Raw genomic sequence first — 16,864 nt, 5'->3', positions numbered from 1 at the left:
CTTTCAAAGCAGATTGCTGCAGAGTTCACTGGTCCTGCATTAAGAGCAGATCTGTGTGACTCATAGGCAATAATCCACAAAAGAAAGTAAGCCTAGGATATTTTGTGGGAGACAACGATAAGCACTGACAGAGCACAACACCTCAAGAGGGTATTAGGAGGGAGATAAGAAGTTGGTTTATAAGGACACCCAGAGCAGAAAGATGAACTCAGATCTCATGTATCTGGGGAGGTCATTTTAACTTCTTGGCATTTTGGGAAAATATTTATCCCACTGAAATAATTTTGCTTTGTGTTAGTGAATACAGCACAAGATTGGCAACAAAGCTTTCCACCAAAACTACTGAGGGGTTTCATGCCAGCAGAAGAGGATCCCCATATGCTGTAGGGCCTGGGATATCCTGACTGAGTCTTCTTTGGCAAGGGACACTGAATGTGAGACCTTGGAGCTAAAAGGAGCATCCAACTACCCCAGACAGTAGACACCTGACCATTTGGGACCAAGACAGAAGCCAGGGTAGTTTTCTGGTATTCTCAAATTTTCTCAGGCCATTCCCTTCATCAACATTTTTTTCCCCCGTGTTTCTTTGGCTACTTTAAGTACCTGCCCACTCATTTCACTGATTTCTGTTTGGTTCCTTGCTCTCCCCAAGGACTATGGGAGATTCCTAACTAGTTTGATTAGGACTAGAGATTCCAGGAAGCAGCAGATCACCAAATATTTATTATAATTTGAAAGTATCTTGGAAGTTTTTTACTTTGAAAGTAAAACTTGGCAGTTTTAACCTTTAGTTTGTGAGTGGCTGTAGTCATGAAGAGTCTTACTACAATTTTGAAGACATGAGGAAGGAATTCTGAGGTTCTGAATGGCTAACAGCCTCAGTGTATTACTGTAGTTTGCTTTATTTACACTTCTTGTATAAATTATAAAATACCTCCTTCCATTTTACACTTGGGTGAAATATGGTATTGCTATGGTAAATACAAAGTTTTTCACTTCAAAAGCAGTTAGGTATATTTCAGGTATAAACTTCCATATTTTCTCAAGCTGATGAAAGTTGAGAGGCAGAAACTTTTTCATCATCTGGTCTAGTTGAGCCTATGTTTTGGTTTAATCTCTGTCCATGATTATATCCTAAATTAAAATAGAACTGGTGAGTGCTCATTTATGCACTAGCAAGCACCAACATGGGGCAGGATGAATATTATGAATGAAAATAGTCGTGACATGAAAAGGTGAAGACTTTTTCTCATTCAAATTAATGGTAAGTAATCTTTAGAAAGTGGAAGGAAAAATAGCTTGTTTGTTTGTTTGTTTTAGTCATGCTCTGAAGGAGAGTATCTTGTCACTAAGCATACAATAGAGTTGTTACAGTATAGTACTTCACAATTGAAAAATAATTAAAAAAAATAATTTGCTAGTGATATTTTTTATTATATACTGAGATGTACTTTATGTTCTAAAAAATATTCTTTAAGGGGAACTGAAGAACATAACATATTGGGAATGATTCTTAATAGCCTACCAAAATGAATGAATGATTGGACTACAATTTCTTCACTATGTAATCTTAAAAAAAATGCTAATGCAGGGAAATATCCCTCCATATCCCATCCCATGATGCATATTTTTTAAGGGTTCAGCAAAACTATACAGCATAAAAGTATACTAATGAGAAACTGAATCCTTCTCAGGCAATCTGATTATCTGCATATCTTTCGGTTGATTTGAAGCCAAATCCTGAAGCTCTCAATCAATCCTACCTAATTGTGAACATGTTAATTAAAGTTCTCACTGAGGGTAATTGAATTCTCTTCTGGCTTCAAGAATACTTCAGTGTGTGTGTGTGCATATATATGTCTGTATGTGTGTCTGTCTGTCTCTTCATGTGAAAGGGAGAGGTAGGCATCAGTTAGGTATCATCAACAGTTCCAAGATCTCAAGTATTGCTTTACCTGAAAGAAAAGATTTCTTGTTTTCAAATTCAAATACACTTCTTACATTCTAATAAAAGTTTCTCTTTTAAACCCTGCCCATTTTCTTGTAGGCTCATTCGTCGGTGGAAAGGGCTGCGTTAATTGCTGGTGTGAAGATTAAAAATGTTCCTTCAGATGAGAAATTTTCTGTTTGTGGTTCAGCCCTACAGAAAGTTTTGGATGAAGACAAAGCTTCTGGTCTTATCCCATTCTTTGTGAGTACTTGATTTTAATTAATCGTTGGGCCTGTTGCTTCAGATAAGATGTTTTTGTCTTGAGTAGATGATCTCATCCCTAACAGAGGGATGGGTAGGCAGCTAATCTGGAATACTAGGACAGTTTCCATGACTATTCCTCACACACCTTTCTGTGCAATGTAAGCAACTCATCTTAAAAGCTGGTTGCACTTCTCAGCAAAAATTATGTTTTGAAAGGACTTAAAGTTATATTAGGCAGTTGAATAAATGAATTTTGCAGTTGCATGTAGTCCTGCAATGTTATAATCTCCTAACACTTGTATTCTGAGCTGTCATTTTTACAAAGGCACACTTTTATTCTTCAGGTTCTGACCCATGTATAAAACAAGTTTAAAGGCAATAAAATAAATTATGGTATCTCAAACTTAAGTGTTTTCAAGAAATTTCTTTAGCAAAGAAATTGGCCTCCATAGCATGCTCCAAATATAAGAAAGATCAGACATTGTCAGATGGATATTTGTGAGTATTTGACTTACCTCTAATGGGTGAGCTATAGGGAATCTGGCTGTGGAAATTTTAAGTTGTCATAATTTCTTCTTATTTGTCCACTTTTCTTTCCAGAGATGCCTGCTTCCACAGCAGTCCAGAAAAAGCAAATGTTTATATCTCAGTATCTAAAGCTCATAATCCCCCAGTTTTTGACACAGGCCGGTGCTAGACTGGATGAAATTCCAAAGTTTTGTCCTATGACAAGTACATAATTGAAAAGAATATTTCCTTTTTCAGCAGATCTGCTCCTCCTGGCAGTTTAGAACACCAAATTATTATTTCATGTTAAAGCAAGATTTTAGCATTTGTTGTTATCATGGACTAAGTAATCTTTGTTGTGTTTTTGTACATAGTCAAAAAAATCTTTTTCTCATTTCTATGCCTCTACAAAACTTGATACACACCATGATCTGCATAGATCTATAAAGGGGTATAATATGCTATGAATAGTATATTTTTACTGGCCTGCAGTAGAAAAAAATGAAGGAAAAAGTTTCTTTCAAAATCGAGACCTTTAGAAATGTTTTTTTTTTAAAGACACTCAGAAATATGTCACATTTTTTTCAGAAAAGTCATGCCTGATGGCATTTTTTTCCTTGTCTTTCATGTGATAACATTTTGAAAAGGGCTAATGTGACTCAAATGTCTAATAACTGTTTTCAGAAGATGTAGCAGATTAATCTTGCATATAGTTGGGGATGAGTGCCAAATAGGACAAAGCTTAAATTTCATGAAGCTCTTTTGAAAATGTAATCTTTTTACCCTTCTTGTTATTAGCCTTTCATGTCTCTTTTTATTTCACTAGGGTGAAAAGTGTTTTTCATATGTGCAGAAGGCTGCTAATTTCTAGTCTGCTTAGAACTAGCAAGTCTTTGGGATGATCAGTTGCTTTCCAATATAACAAGATTGTGACTGAGAAACAAAGCATCTGTAAGACTGCTGAAATGAGCTTTCTTTTGTGGGCTGTGCCTGTTGGAGATGTGCCATAAGGCATGTTGGGTTTTTTTTCCTCACAATATCTTATATAAGATTCTACTTTTAATCTTACTGTTCATTTTAAACAATTACAAGTACAGCACTGTATCACATCTCTGTGGCCTAATTACAAAAATTGTGGTTTTTCCTAATCTCTTGACCAGTAACAAAAATATTCAACTTGCTCCTCATAAATATTCCTTCTTTATTAATTTTTCTATGTGCGGCAAGAAGAAAGAAAAATTTCTGGTTTATGCATTCAGTTACACCTGTACAAAGGGTTGATTTAGCTCTTGTTTTTCTTCCTCTGGTTGCTTAGCTGTGCAAAACAGGTTTTCAAGGACAGTAGAGATTCAGTCTGAGTTAATATGGTCTGTGCCAGGTCTTCCATTTATTTGTATACATAAAGCACGTCAGCTTAGATTAAACTAGATCTCATTATCTTTATGGCTGGCCTCTTAACTCAAAAGGTGTGTTAATTCTCTGTCTTGCTGAGCAGCAGTCCATGAACAGTGTTAGTGCTCCCTTTTCTGGCTTGCAGCTTTCAAAAGCCTTTTCATTTCTTTTGTTCTTGAGTAATTTGGTGCCTTTTTTTTTTGTTTTGGTTTTTTTCTTTTTTTTTTTTTTGTTTTGTATTGGTTTTTTTGTTCTGGTGACAAAGGTATGCACATTGCCAAGGAAACACCTTACACCACTTTATTCCTTGCCTGCCTGTATTCACTGATCCTTCACTTAGGGGAGTTGACTCAACATCAAAGCAAAAAGTTTGACAGAAAAAATCTGCCTGAAGAGACAGCAGACATGTCATTCCTAATGAAGAGGTCTTGGTTGCATCCAAGCTGATGCAGTCTCCCTTATCAGCAAAAAAAAAAAAAAAAAAAAAAAAAAAGTTTTGTAGAGGACTAAAAAGAAAATATGAGCAATTTACAATGCCTTTTAGGCATGATTTTCCTCTTACATATAATGAATAAATGAGGAATCATTATACTGAACTTCATAGAAATGCTTAGCTTATAGGGGTGAGTGGAGATTCAGGAGTACATTTGCTTGATGTGAAAGAGGTTCCCTCTTTACAGCAATCTGGGAATTATAGATTTGCTTTTCACATACATGAGACTTGGCAGTCAGCCTTATTTTGGAGGGGCATTGACTTTAAAATGAGCTTTTGAATTCCTGTCCACCATCATTATCTTTTAGCACTAGTTATGTGTATATCATTTTGTTCCATGAAGGCTATTGCTGATTAACATACACAGGCTTCTACTTTTGTTTCCTTTTTTAGTCCTAAATTCAAACTAGTGTTACTTTGTCTCATTCAGAATACTTCTGCAAAATTTGAAACAGATATTTTCATATAGTATAACAAGCAGACTGTGCAAACAAAGCACTTAATGGTGGCAGGTGTGAGACACCAAAGTGGCCATGATTTACTGAGGAGCAATTTCCAAGTGTGGCTGATACTCAGCCCTTCATCTGGCCACCAGCTAAGGGAAAGCTTTAAAACATGCTGAAGTCATGTCCATTTCATTAATTATAAAGACTAACTGGTGATTAAACACATGTGTAATTGCCTTTCTTTGTTGGGCCCTATGCACCTTGCTTGAGAAAGCCTTCTAAGTTGGATCAATATTGACCAGGATGCTCAAATGTGGAAACCACTACGTGAGGCAATACTAAATTCAAAGGGTCCCCTGCATTCATGCCTGGTTCATTTGAGTGCATGTAAAAGGCCTGTGAGCTTTATGATGTCTTTCAGAAACCAATACTGGTATACTGCAGCTGGTATATAAATATATATATATATATATATATATATGTATATGTATAGCACAGTATACTTCAACAACCTCATCCAGTGTGATTGCCTTGCTGCTGAACAAAGGCCCAGTGTGGAATTTCTCTGATTTCAGCTGAAAGTACTCTTCTGAATTGTGATCTGCAGGATATTAAGAAGCTGTCTGTTTGTCTGTGAATTCACTTGGGAAACAATAAATTAAAATTTGACTGACAGAGGATCCATCCTTTCAGTAGAAATTAACACTTAGATCCTGACTGCAGATTCTCATAGGGAAGAAGTGCTTTTGAGACATGGACAGATGTCTAGGGTGATGTTTCTGAAACAACAGTTTGTGAATGTTGGCTGTTTTGTAAAAAAATGGAATGTCTGTTCAGTAAACTTGCAGTTTTCTTTAAGCCACAGATATTCTTAAGAGTGCAAGCTGGCAAACAACTGAGTATGCGAAACTCATAATAGGAGAACATTGAACATTCTATCTCATTTTAGCTAACTGCAAATGAAAAGATTTGTGGTGAAACTGTGCAAAATGTGTGCACATCTTTTTCAAAAGCTGTAGTTCTTGCTATTGAAAAGATTGAGTCATTGCTCTCAGGTATCATAAAGATTCTTCCATGTTCCCTGACATAGCCCTTGGTTTCAGGAAAGTAATACATGAGACAACTGATGCAAGCATTTTAGCTGCTTTGTATTCACAACCAGAGCTGAGTTTCAAACGCACAGCCTGAAAAGTCTAAGGCCTGCAGGCTATACTGGGCCATTAGTCCTATTTCTGGGATGCAGCCTGTCCCCTGTGCTTTGCACAAATGTGATTTTGCTGGTGTTATACAGGCTACAAATTGAATTAGATTCATTGTGTAGGACTGAAGCAGGGTAATGAGAGTCCTGTCAAGAGCAGATGATGCCATTTTAAGAGCTTTATGAGAATTAAAACAAGTAGCTTTGAGGTTTGGACAACTGCAGAGAGGACAACAAAATTATTTTGTAAACTCAGGTATATTTAACAGAATAAGCAATTCATTGAGTCCAACCATTAACCTCACTCTGCCAAATCCCGTACTAGACCATGTCCTTAAGCACCATTTCTACACGTCTTTCAAACATCTCCAGGGATTCAGACACCCCAGTGGTCAGCCTGTTCCATTGTTTGATAATCCTTTCAGTGAAGAGGTTTCTTCTAATATCCAGTCTAAATCTCCCTGGCATAACTTGAGGACATTTTCTCTTGTCATGTTGCTTGTTACTAGGGAGAAGAGACCAACACCCACCCCACTACACCATCCTTTCATGTAGTTTGTAGAGAGTGATAAGGTCTCCCTTCAGCCTCCTTTTCTCCAGACTGAACAATCCCAGTTCCCTCAGATGCTCCTCAGAAGACTCATTCTCCAGACCCTTCACCAGCTTTGTTTCCCTTCTCTGGACAGATTCCAGCAGCTCAATATTTTTCTTGTAGCCCAAAACTGAACTCAGTACTCAAGGTGTGGCCTCACCAGTGCTGAGCACAGGCGGACAATCATCTCCCTAGTCCTGCTGGCCAAAGTCTTTCTGATACAGGCCAGGATGTTAAACAGAACTAGGTCCAACACTGAGCCCTGGAGAACACCACTTGTGACCAGCCACCAGCTGGATTTAACTCCATTCACCACAACTCTTTGAACCTGACCAGCCAGCCAGTTTTTTACCCAGAGAATTGTACATCTGCCTAGGCCATATGCAGCAGTTTCTCCAAGAGAATGTAGTGAGGGTTGGAGGCCTTACTAAGTCCAGGTAAACAACATCCCCAACCTTTCCTTCATCCAGTAAGTGGGTTCCCTTGTCATAGAAGGAGATCAAGTTAGTCAAGCAGGACCTGCCTTTCACGAACTCCTGCTGACTGGGCATGATCACCTGGTTGTCCTGTACATGCTGTGGAATAACACCCAGCATGATCTGTTTCATAGCCTTCCCTAACATTGAATCTGAACTCCTCTAATACATCATTGAAGCAACATACTCTCTATCTGGATTAGAAGAAGAAGACTTTAACTGCAGCACAACGCTAATAAGAATAGTGTATAACTTTCTGTTGTGAGATCTCCATAATTATTTGAATGGCTGGATTAGCCACGATAACAGTTTGATCTTTTCAGAAAGTCCACATCACCTTATAATAAAATATCTGTATAAAAGCACAGATAAGTCTGTAGTGCACTCTTTATCTGCGTATTTTCCAGTCCAGTGAGTTAACCTTTATTCCTTATTTATATAGAATAGTTAGTATTTTCATAATGGTATCCTCCATTTTTTGTGACCTAACTTGAATATTTGTAGTTCAGGTAAAGATGAAATGCAGGTTTCTCCTTATTATGGGAACAGCTTAGGTAGGCAACAATGCAATAAATGCATTTTCACTTCATACATGTGTGCCCTCTAAGTAAAAAAAGGGAGCACTTTTCCCTTTTTAAAAATACCCTGCAATCTCTTTTAAAACAATCTCCCTTGTAGGATTATTAAACTTCCAGAGAAGCCACAAATTTAGTTCAAGGCACATTAATTATTCTATTCTTCTCAGGTGTCTCAAGTATATGGGAAGGCAGAGTATAGATAAAGATCAGATTATTTTGAGGGAAAAATGTGTTAGCAGCAAAATTTTATTAACTACATATTCAATGTGCTTCTGATTTTCAGAACTGTATTTCAAACTCAGGTTCCTAGTAGATTGATATGAATAAAATACTGAATTGTCCCTTTCCTAATTTAATAACTTTTCCCATAGCCAATAGTTTTTACTGGTTCAATGAAACATGATTATAGTTATTAATGATGCTGTAATTACAAAGTTGGGGAAACACATGCACTGTCAAAGAAAAAATGTTTTCAGGGTGATGAATGATTACATGATTACATTTAATCAGATTTGCCCCCAAAGACAGGATATGCCTTCCTCTAAGGGTGTACATACATTTATATGAATTGGATACTACCTGAGTACTTTCCATAAATGGAAAAACTCAGCTACCTACCACACTTTAAATACCTCTAATATATAGTATAATATAAATGCAGAAATGTTCAAAAGTTTACTTGAATGAGGGTTTTTACCTCTCTAGCAATAGATTATTGAATTAGTACCATGTTACTGGGTAGTATAATTTTAAATTTTTGAATACATATCCACTTGCCACCAGAAATACTTAGTGCTAATGTGCATCACCTTTTAAAAAAGGAAAAAAGATCCTTCTGAAAAAGCTGTCATAATTAACTTTTGGGAAATCAGAACTCCTAGCATTAATGAGGAATCAGTTAAAGGCAGGAGAGACAGCAAGCAGGTGTCCAAGATAGAAGAACAGAAAAGAACATATGCTTAGCAAGTGAAACATTTTTATTTGTGTTAAAATTCTACTTGCATATTCCCAGTAAATTATCATACCTTATTTTCACCTATTTATATTCTCTTTCTACTTTAGGATTTATATTGCCTCTGCTTTTGGCCCACTGGTCATACAGCAGAATACATTAAATGAGAAATTAACAGAATGAAGAAAGAACTGTTCCATTATTTTAGGATGAATTGGGGAGAAAATGTTTCTCTGGGAAAAAATCTTGCATACTTAACAGTGAACACATGCTATTAGTGTACAGGTCACAGGCTGCAGATCCATTGGGCACAAATGAATTACAAGTCTCTGTTACGGAGCTGTGGCTGTTTAATTCAGGCAGTAGCATTTTATGATGCATTCTGTCAACAGGAATTCCAGCACCTTGAAGTTGCTCAAGTTCAAAGTGTGCTTATAAACCATAAATTGCAAATCATTTTGATGATATTTACATATGTGAGGTTAGTATTGGGCTGCATGATGAGCACATGAAACACACAGAAAATATATCAAATATAGCCCTAATCTAATACTGTGACTATATTACGTTACTTGTCAGTCAATTTTACATGAACATTTGGTTTTATGCATGTGTCTCAATGGACACTTATGGGACCTTTGAAAAAAAAGATTAGATTCTGAAAAGTTCCACTGAAGGATAAGGATAGCTATTATTTTTCCCTGCATCATCTGTTCTCTGTTTATTGTTACCTTTGCAGACAGGTTTTTTCATTTGAGAATTTTCTTCGCTGTAACACTACATTTTTTTTTACCTTTCTCTTTTTGGTTTTACAGTTCTGTGCAACACTTGGAACCACACCTTGCTGCTCCTTTGACAAACTGTTAGAGCTGGGTCCTATTTGTAAGTTTTTGCTGCTACGTTCTGAAATTGCAGATACCAGTTTAAGCCATGCTGAGTCATTTCCAGGTCATTATGCAGTGTCACTCTCCAAATCGAATAAGACTACTTATGGATGAGACCTCCTTTTACATGTTTTTTTTCTAATATTAAATCAAGTTGAAAGCTTGTATTCTCAAAATGTTAAAGAGAGGCCACTGCCTCAAGGGAGTTTTTTTAGGGATCATATTTTGGAAAACTGCAGTTCTAAAAAATACTGTAAGTTCTTCAGCTGATAACAATTTTCTTCAAGCCCTCCTGTCTGCAAGTGCATCTAGAGCAGTGGTGAAGAGCAGGGAAAAGCTGAAACCTAATTCTCCTTGCCCCAAGTGTTTTGTTTCTGTCTGGTTCTAGTGATTTTAAAAAGCAGGGGAATATGCAGTAAAAATCTACCTGTAGTCTCCTTCATCTTTCCTCTGCCCTCTTGCCTTCCCCAATTCCTTCCTCTTGTAAGAAAACAAGACAAGTACCAGGGTGTTTAATGCAGTGACCAAGTCATGGACTCTCTGTAAGTATTGCTGTGGTACTGTCAGTTGTGTCAAGCTTTGATCTGCAGCAAGGCTTGGTCACAAGCAGGCACTTGTTGGCTGATGAAAATGCAACAGAAGCAACCCATATGCCCCCCATCTCTTCATGTGTAAATTTAGAACAGGAAATTTATAGCTATAAGCAATTGGAAGCAGCCTCGTGGAAAGACAGCTTGATTTAATGTTCTGTTAATTTATTCAGGTGGGGCTTAAAACCTTTGGGTTTGTGTGGTGGTGACTTGTTCTCATAGGTTTCCTGCCCTTCAGCACAAGCCCCAGAGACCCAGTTTTCCCCAATCCTCTTTTCTAAAAGGGTTTCTAGTAGTCTGCTTAGCAGCTAGAGATTATTTTGATGTTCAGATTAGTTCTATATATCTGACCTAATAAAACAGTGTCACCAATGCTTTTAGTTATAGCTACAAATCGTGTGTGTTTTATGGGTTGCTCTCAGTGATTTCCTGCTTGTGCAGCAGAGACAAGCAGTAGGAGTACTCACTACTCAAATCATAAGTTTCATGCTGGCTTTTCTGTGTGCAGGTGGATTTTCTTCTTAACATATGTGAGTAGTAGTCCTATGATATAAAAGCGGTGTCTCAAACCAAGTACATTAAAAAATAAAGAATCAGTTGAACTTTGAACATGATTTCAAGTAAACCTAGGTTGTGGAGGCTGTGAGTGATATTTCAGTAGCTTTTCCCAGACATTTATGTAAATAAAAAAATATAGTTCACAAGAATGCAAATTCTAGCATGAACTTGGTTCCGGATTGCAGATCTGAATGGATTTACCTCTGTATTTGAAAATACCCATCACAATTATTTGATGGCCAGTGTAAAGATGTTTTTTGGGCTTCAGTCATCAACTCATAAACCAGAATTGTTTTGCCATGTGATGCAGGTGATCTGTAGTAGACTGTGAATACTAAGTTACAGAGAGTACATGAGAGGCTCATATTGCTAAGGTATTTCTGCAGAAACCATTCAGGAACCATTCAAAGCCAGCACTTTCTTAACCTTTCAGTGTTTGTTCTTGCATAAGTGTCTCAGTCCTTGAAATAGTTTATAGCACATAGTTCAAAAAGCATGTGCATGAACTTGTATCAATATGTAAAAAAATACTCTTTAGAAACATGCATTTGTGATTCATGTCTTACAAGTGGGGAGTGCAGATAAAACTCAGTCCTCTTGCTAAAGTAGATAGTTGTATTACTATAGAAATGATAACTACATCTCTAGATATATCTCTTACAAGTGTATTTCATAATGGTTCTTAAATAAAAATAATTTAATAGTTAATATTGCCTAATATTAATCAGATAAACCTAGACATGTAAGGACTCTGTTCCAGTAGAAGAAGGGTAAAGGAAGACTATGTTATGTATACATCTTTATGTATTAACAGAAATCCAGATGGTAGAAACATTTAATCTCTTAATTTAATTTTAAATTGGGAAAATAATAACATCAAAGAAAAATCTCCCAGGCACTTGGTTTCATGCAAATTAATAGGGCTTTTTAATCTGCTGTTTAATTTATTTCCATTTCTGCTGTTTAATTTATTTCCATTTCAATTACTTTTTTTTTTTTTTTTTTTTTTTTTTTTAGGTAATAAAGAGAATATCTGGATGCATATTGATGCAGCCTATGCTGGAAGTGCATTCATCTGCCCTGAATTCAGGCATCTTTTAAATGGAGTGGAGGTGAATGAAGTCTTTCTTTTCTAGCAGACTACCAAAACTTTGCTCTTCCATAGAATGTGTGTATTTCTTATGCATCCAAAATAAATGCATTAATGGCTCTTTTGGAATTTCTGAGTATGCTGCATTTCAGTTTGCAGTACAAATCCCTGCATACTCTCTTACATTACCTATATAATTTTTATTGATTTATTCTGGGAGTATGCATGTGTTAGTACAGTAAGTGAAATTTTACCATTCAGAATAGCAAGTAGTAATGTAGCAGTAAATCAATAAAGTGTCCAACAAAATAGAAAAGAGGAAAAATTTCCCAAATACCTTAAAAAGGCATGTTTATAACATCCTAATTCTACATTACACACAAAAGAAAAAAAAAATTAACGAATTAGTGAGCTTATTATATCTGATTTTTTGCTTACATCCTGAAAGTCATATAGGATACAACCAGCAGCTGTATCTCAAACAGACAGGGTTTAATAACCAAGAGACTGAAATGAAATATTCCTCCAACAACAGTCCTGTTCCTTCCCCCCTTTCCACACTGAGCTACTTGGCATTCAGTTGCTCAGATAAAAATACTTCAATTTCCTGCTGCTCTCCTCAGTCAGTCAGATAAGTCCTTGTCTTCCTTGTCAGTGCAGAAAATATTACTGTTTGGTAAAGCCAGAAGTTTAAACACAGCACTGATAGGTAGTGACTAATGAAGAAGAGGAGGGAAATCCCCCTAACAAATAAAGCATTTCTTTCTGTCTCCTTTTTATCAGCAAATGAAACTTGTTGTAATTTCCTGTGGGCGAATATTTTTTAAATTATTGCTATTGGTTCCTGAAGGAAATGAAACAGCAGACCTTGTCTGGGCCAGCATTTGTCATAAGGGTCAATATTTAACAGCCATGAAAAGGTTTCATAATTTACACAATACTGGGAGCTGGCTAGCTAGATGTATAGATAGACAGGCAGACAGACAGACAGACAGACAGATAATATCCTCCTATGAGAGCATTTGGTAATTGTTTACAAGTGACAGGGAAGTTTATAAGCAGCAAATGAGAGCAGAAGAGTGCTATGTGGAATAGTCAGACCCTGGTGCTGCCACCTGGTACTGATTTATATAAACATGTTATGAATGCTTATTCTGTGTTGGTTTGTCTTTTGACTTAGATGAAAAAACCCAAAACCTTGTATTAAAAGAAAATGCCCTGGCAGTAAAAAAAAAGGCAATTCCTGGTCATTTGTAATTTAATGAGTGAATGTGATATACAGATTTCAAGCTAAATACCTCATTTGTGTCTTTGTAGGAACTTTGTGTGTGTGTGTTCAGTATTCTTGGAAATATAAAGCTTAATAACTTTATTATTGGCAATCGGGATATGAGCCACAGTGGATGTTCCTGAATATGCAAGTTTGTTTGTTTGTTTTTTTTAATTTACACTGAGATAGTTTTCCATAACATATGTATCTAAAATGTATAATCGTTAGCATGTGCTCAAAAAAATGATAATACCAATAGGCCAGCTGCACAACTAACTTGAATTCCATCCTCAAAATAAAGGAAGATTTAACTTCAATAGTTATTTAACAATGTGACATCAGCATGAACATTATCTATGAAGCTCCAATTCAGTAATTCATTCATAATTAATGTGTACTCAAACAATTTGACAAAGTTGTATCATTAGCACATGGATCTTTTTCATAATGCAGTTTTTTATTTATCCATTCTCAGTTTGCAGATTCATTTAACTTTAATCCTCACAAATGGCTCCTAGTGAATTTTGACTGCTCCACTATGTGGTAAGTACTACAGTAAAAGAAAACATTACAGGAGACAAAAATCACATGTTAAATTAGTCTGCTTTTCTAGCAGTATGCATTTATTTACATTTCTCTATTGAAATTAGATGTTCTGCATAGCTTTAAGTGTTGTAAATTATTTTCAACATTCACTTTTTTATTTAATCCAAGTTTAAAAAATGTAAAATTAGAAACTGGCCTGAGGTCTGCATTATGTTCTGGAGATAGACATCTTAAAAACTGTTCAGATTCACACTTGCTCCATTTTGTGACTGTTTAAAACATAAGTGAAGAAAACTTCATTTAAGGATGGTAATGCACTGAACAGCATGCTAACCAGAGCTTTTCCTTTTTTTCCATAAAAATTATTTTGTGGAAAAAATAATTTGAGACTTGATTCTTTGAAAAGCCTTTCTAAAAATGCTTGGGATTTGGCTGGTGAGAATAAAATTATTTTCAAAAGGTCTATTTATGCAGTTTTGTACTGATTTTCAATTTCCATAGATGACAGCAAAGATATTTTGATAGAAAAAGCTTCAAAAGTAGAAACTAATAGACATACTTTATAACAAAGCAAAGTATGATTGCAGTAATAATAGTAATAAAACCCCAAAATAGAAGGTCCAAATGTCTACCAGCATAATGACTAATTATACTAATTAGCACAACAGCTATTCAGGCTATTGTAATGAATGAAAACATACATTTCATAATAGAACAAAATTTGCAAAAATAAAAAAAAAAAAAGAAAACCTGAATGTTAAAAAGAAGACTTTAAATCATCATCCAAAAGGTCTCATTAAAAGAAGAATAACTGTGAGATGGTTGCATTTGGTTACCCTTTGTCTCTTTGAAATCCTCAGTAATGTTGACTTTCCCACAAAAGTATATTATCCAGATTTTTTACTGTAATAGTTTTCCTGGTGTAGGCACTTCAAATATTCCAAAGCATTAGGTTTGTTTTTTTCTTGGACAAAATGGCTTATATTTTGGTGCTGATTCATCAGCAGTGGCAGAGATTAGCCCAACACTCCAGTTTATAAGTACCTCATAACTTGCTGTCTCTCTCATATATGGAAGTAGATGATGGAATGACTTTCCTAGTTTCTCCCATCTTTTTCCCATAACTCAAAGACATTTTTAATGAAGTAGCTCCTTGGAAACAAGCAAACACACCATCATTCTCTTCAAAGCTGTTAGGACAATTGAAGGCCACACTCTAGTCCCTACCAGTTTAATTTCTTGTTAATTCTGCTTTCCCTGAAACCTCATGGAACCATGTTAAAAGTATTCTACCTGGCCTTCCAGGAAAACAAGGTTTCCAGGAAAACTGTCTGTTTATGTTCCAGTCTCTGACAATCTTGGCTTCTCCATAACAAAGCTTATACTTTATGTATTCTTCTCCACTTTGGTTCATGCTCTTTTTTAGGTAAGTCATAACATAAAATACAAGTTTTCATAGGTAGGAAGATTCCATTACAGGGAATATCAAATCACCTTGTAACGTGTCTCATTACTCAAAGTGAAAGCTTCACAACTATAGCCATTTGGGTTTTGTTTCAGCAAGGAATCTATGTATAGGGATTATTCACCTAGTAAAGAAGAATCAATTTAAACTCCTTGACTTGAAACAAGATGCACTGTGCAACTAATTCTAAGGCCCTTGCCCCAGATTTGGATCTCTTACCAGCTGTAGCACTGCAAGAAAAGGCAAAATGTTATAATAAAGAATGAAGGAACCTGGTGAGAAAAAGCAACTGTGAAGGAGACAGTCCCCTTAGGATGAGTGTGAATTATTAACCATGACGTTGTAATAATATTGAGAGAGTTCGGTAAAGAGTGACACCAATTCAGAATTGACTTATGCTGAGTTCCACTGAGAGACAGACTTTTATACCACCCAGATGCCTCAACACTTTCATATAATCGTGGAATGGTTTGTGTTGGAAGGGACCTTAAAGATCACCTAGCTCTAACCTCCCCTCATGGGCAGGGACACCTCCCACCAGACCAGGTTGTTCCAGCATGGCCTTGATCACTCTCAGAGAGAGGACAGCCACAGCCTCCCTGAGAAGCCTTTTCCAGTGTCTCATCAGCCTCACACTACAGGATTTCTTCCCAATGTGTAACCTAAATCTACCCTCTTCTAGTTTATAGCCATTTAATAAGTCCCAGGTTTCCTGTAGGCCCTTTCTGGTGCTGTAAGGTTGCTGTAGGGTCTCCTCAGATCTTTCTCTTCTCCATGCTGAACAAGCTCATCTCTCTCAGCCTGCTTTCATAGGAGAGGGGCTCCAGCCTGCTCCCATTCTTTTCCCTTCAAGTTGATGGAGGTAATGTAGCCATTGGAGCTGTAATTAAATTATTTATCTTCTCAGTGCAATGTAGCACCGGTGCCTTTTGGGATTTGGAGGCAATTTCATTATAAACCTTTTGTAAAATATTCTTAGACTTCCTGATCTACGGAAAAGGGTTGTCAATTTCCCGTAAAGAGGAATTTAGTATACCTACTCTGAGAGGTGTATATTTTCTATGTTGAAATGTTAGGATCCTTTAGATTTTGCTCTGAAATTACTAGTCAGTTTTGCCTGACTTGTTTAATTGGAACTCTGGAATATTATAGCTTCCAAGTTTCTAATTTATAGTTTCTGAGTGACCAGGTGTTAACTTTGGTAGCATCTTGACCAGTAAAGTGAGAGGAGGGCTTGTTGTCTATTTGAATAAATTTTATGAACATAGCCAAGATGTACACGAGACTGGGAGTATGTACTGGCCTGTGCACTTATACATGCACACTAAGATATCAGGAATTAGATTTTTACTTAGAATTTTACATTAAAATGCTAAAACTATGAGATATGGATGCACATAAAATCATAAAATATTTTGATACTTGCCATTTGAGTGTCCTGATGCTGACACAATTATTGCTTACTTAGTGATATATTTATTGGCCTAATATAATTGTGTTTCAGTCTCTCCCTTTTTGATTCCTGGTTTCTTCTTTTTCTGCCTCTATAAACCCCATAATGTAGAGGTGAGTCAATCTGACACATAGAGCGAAGCATGAAGCAGCAAAACCTTTTTATTACTCACTGGCAAAA

The 16,864-nt window shown here is 36.3% G+C and overlaps 1 protein-coding gene across 4 annotated transcripts in view; it reads left to right on the top strand.

The window, feature by feature from the left end:
- Nucleotides 1-16,864, top strand: part of DDC (dopa decarboxylase) — a 78,405-nt gene that overhangs the window by 42,355 nt on the left and 19,186 nt on the right. For all 4 annotated transcript variants that reach the window (XM_071736749.1, XM_071736745.1, XM_071736748.1 and 1 more), the window contains 4 exons: nt 2,048-2,191; nt 9,644-9,710; nt 11,878-11,972; nt 13,696-13,763. In XM_071736749.1, coding sequence (XP_071592850.1) covers nt 2,048-2,191; nt 9,644-9,710; nt 11,878-11,972; nt 13,696-13,763 — 374 coding nt within the window. The remainder of the gene's footprint in view (nt 1-2,047; nt 2,192-9,643; nt 9,711-11,877; nt 11,973-13,695; nt 13,764-16,864) is intronic.

The sequence above is a fragment of the Heliangelus exortis genome, chromosome 2 (genome assembly GCF_036169615.1).
Source record: "Heliangelus exortis chromosome 2, bHelExo1.hap1, whole genome shotgun sequence".
Classification (NCBI taxonomy): Eukaryota; Metazoa; Chordata; class Aves; order Apodiformes; family Trochilidae; genus Heliangelus; species Heliangelus exortis.
This window is presented reverse-complemented; position numbering and strand designations above follow the sequence as displayed.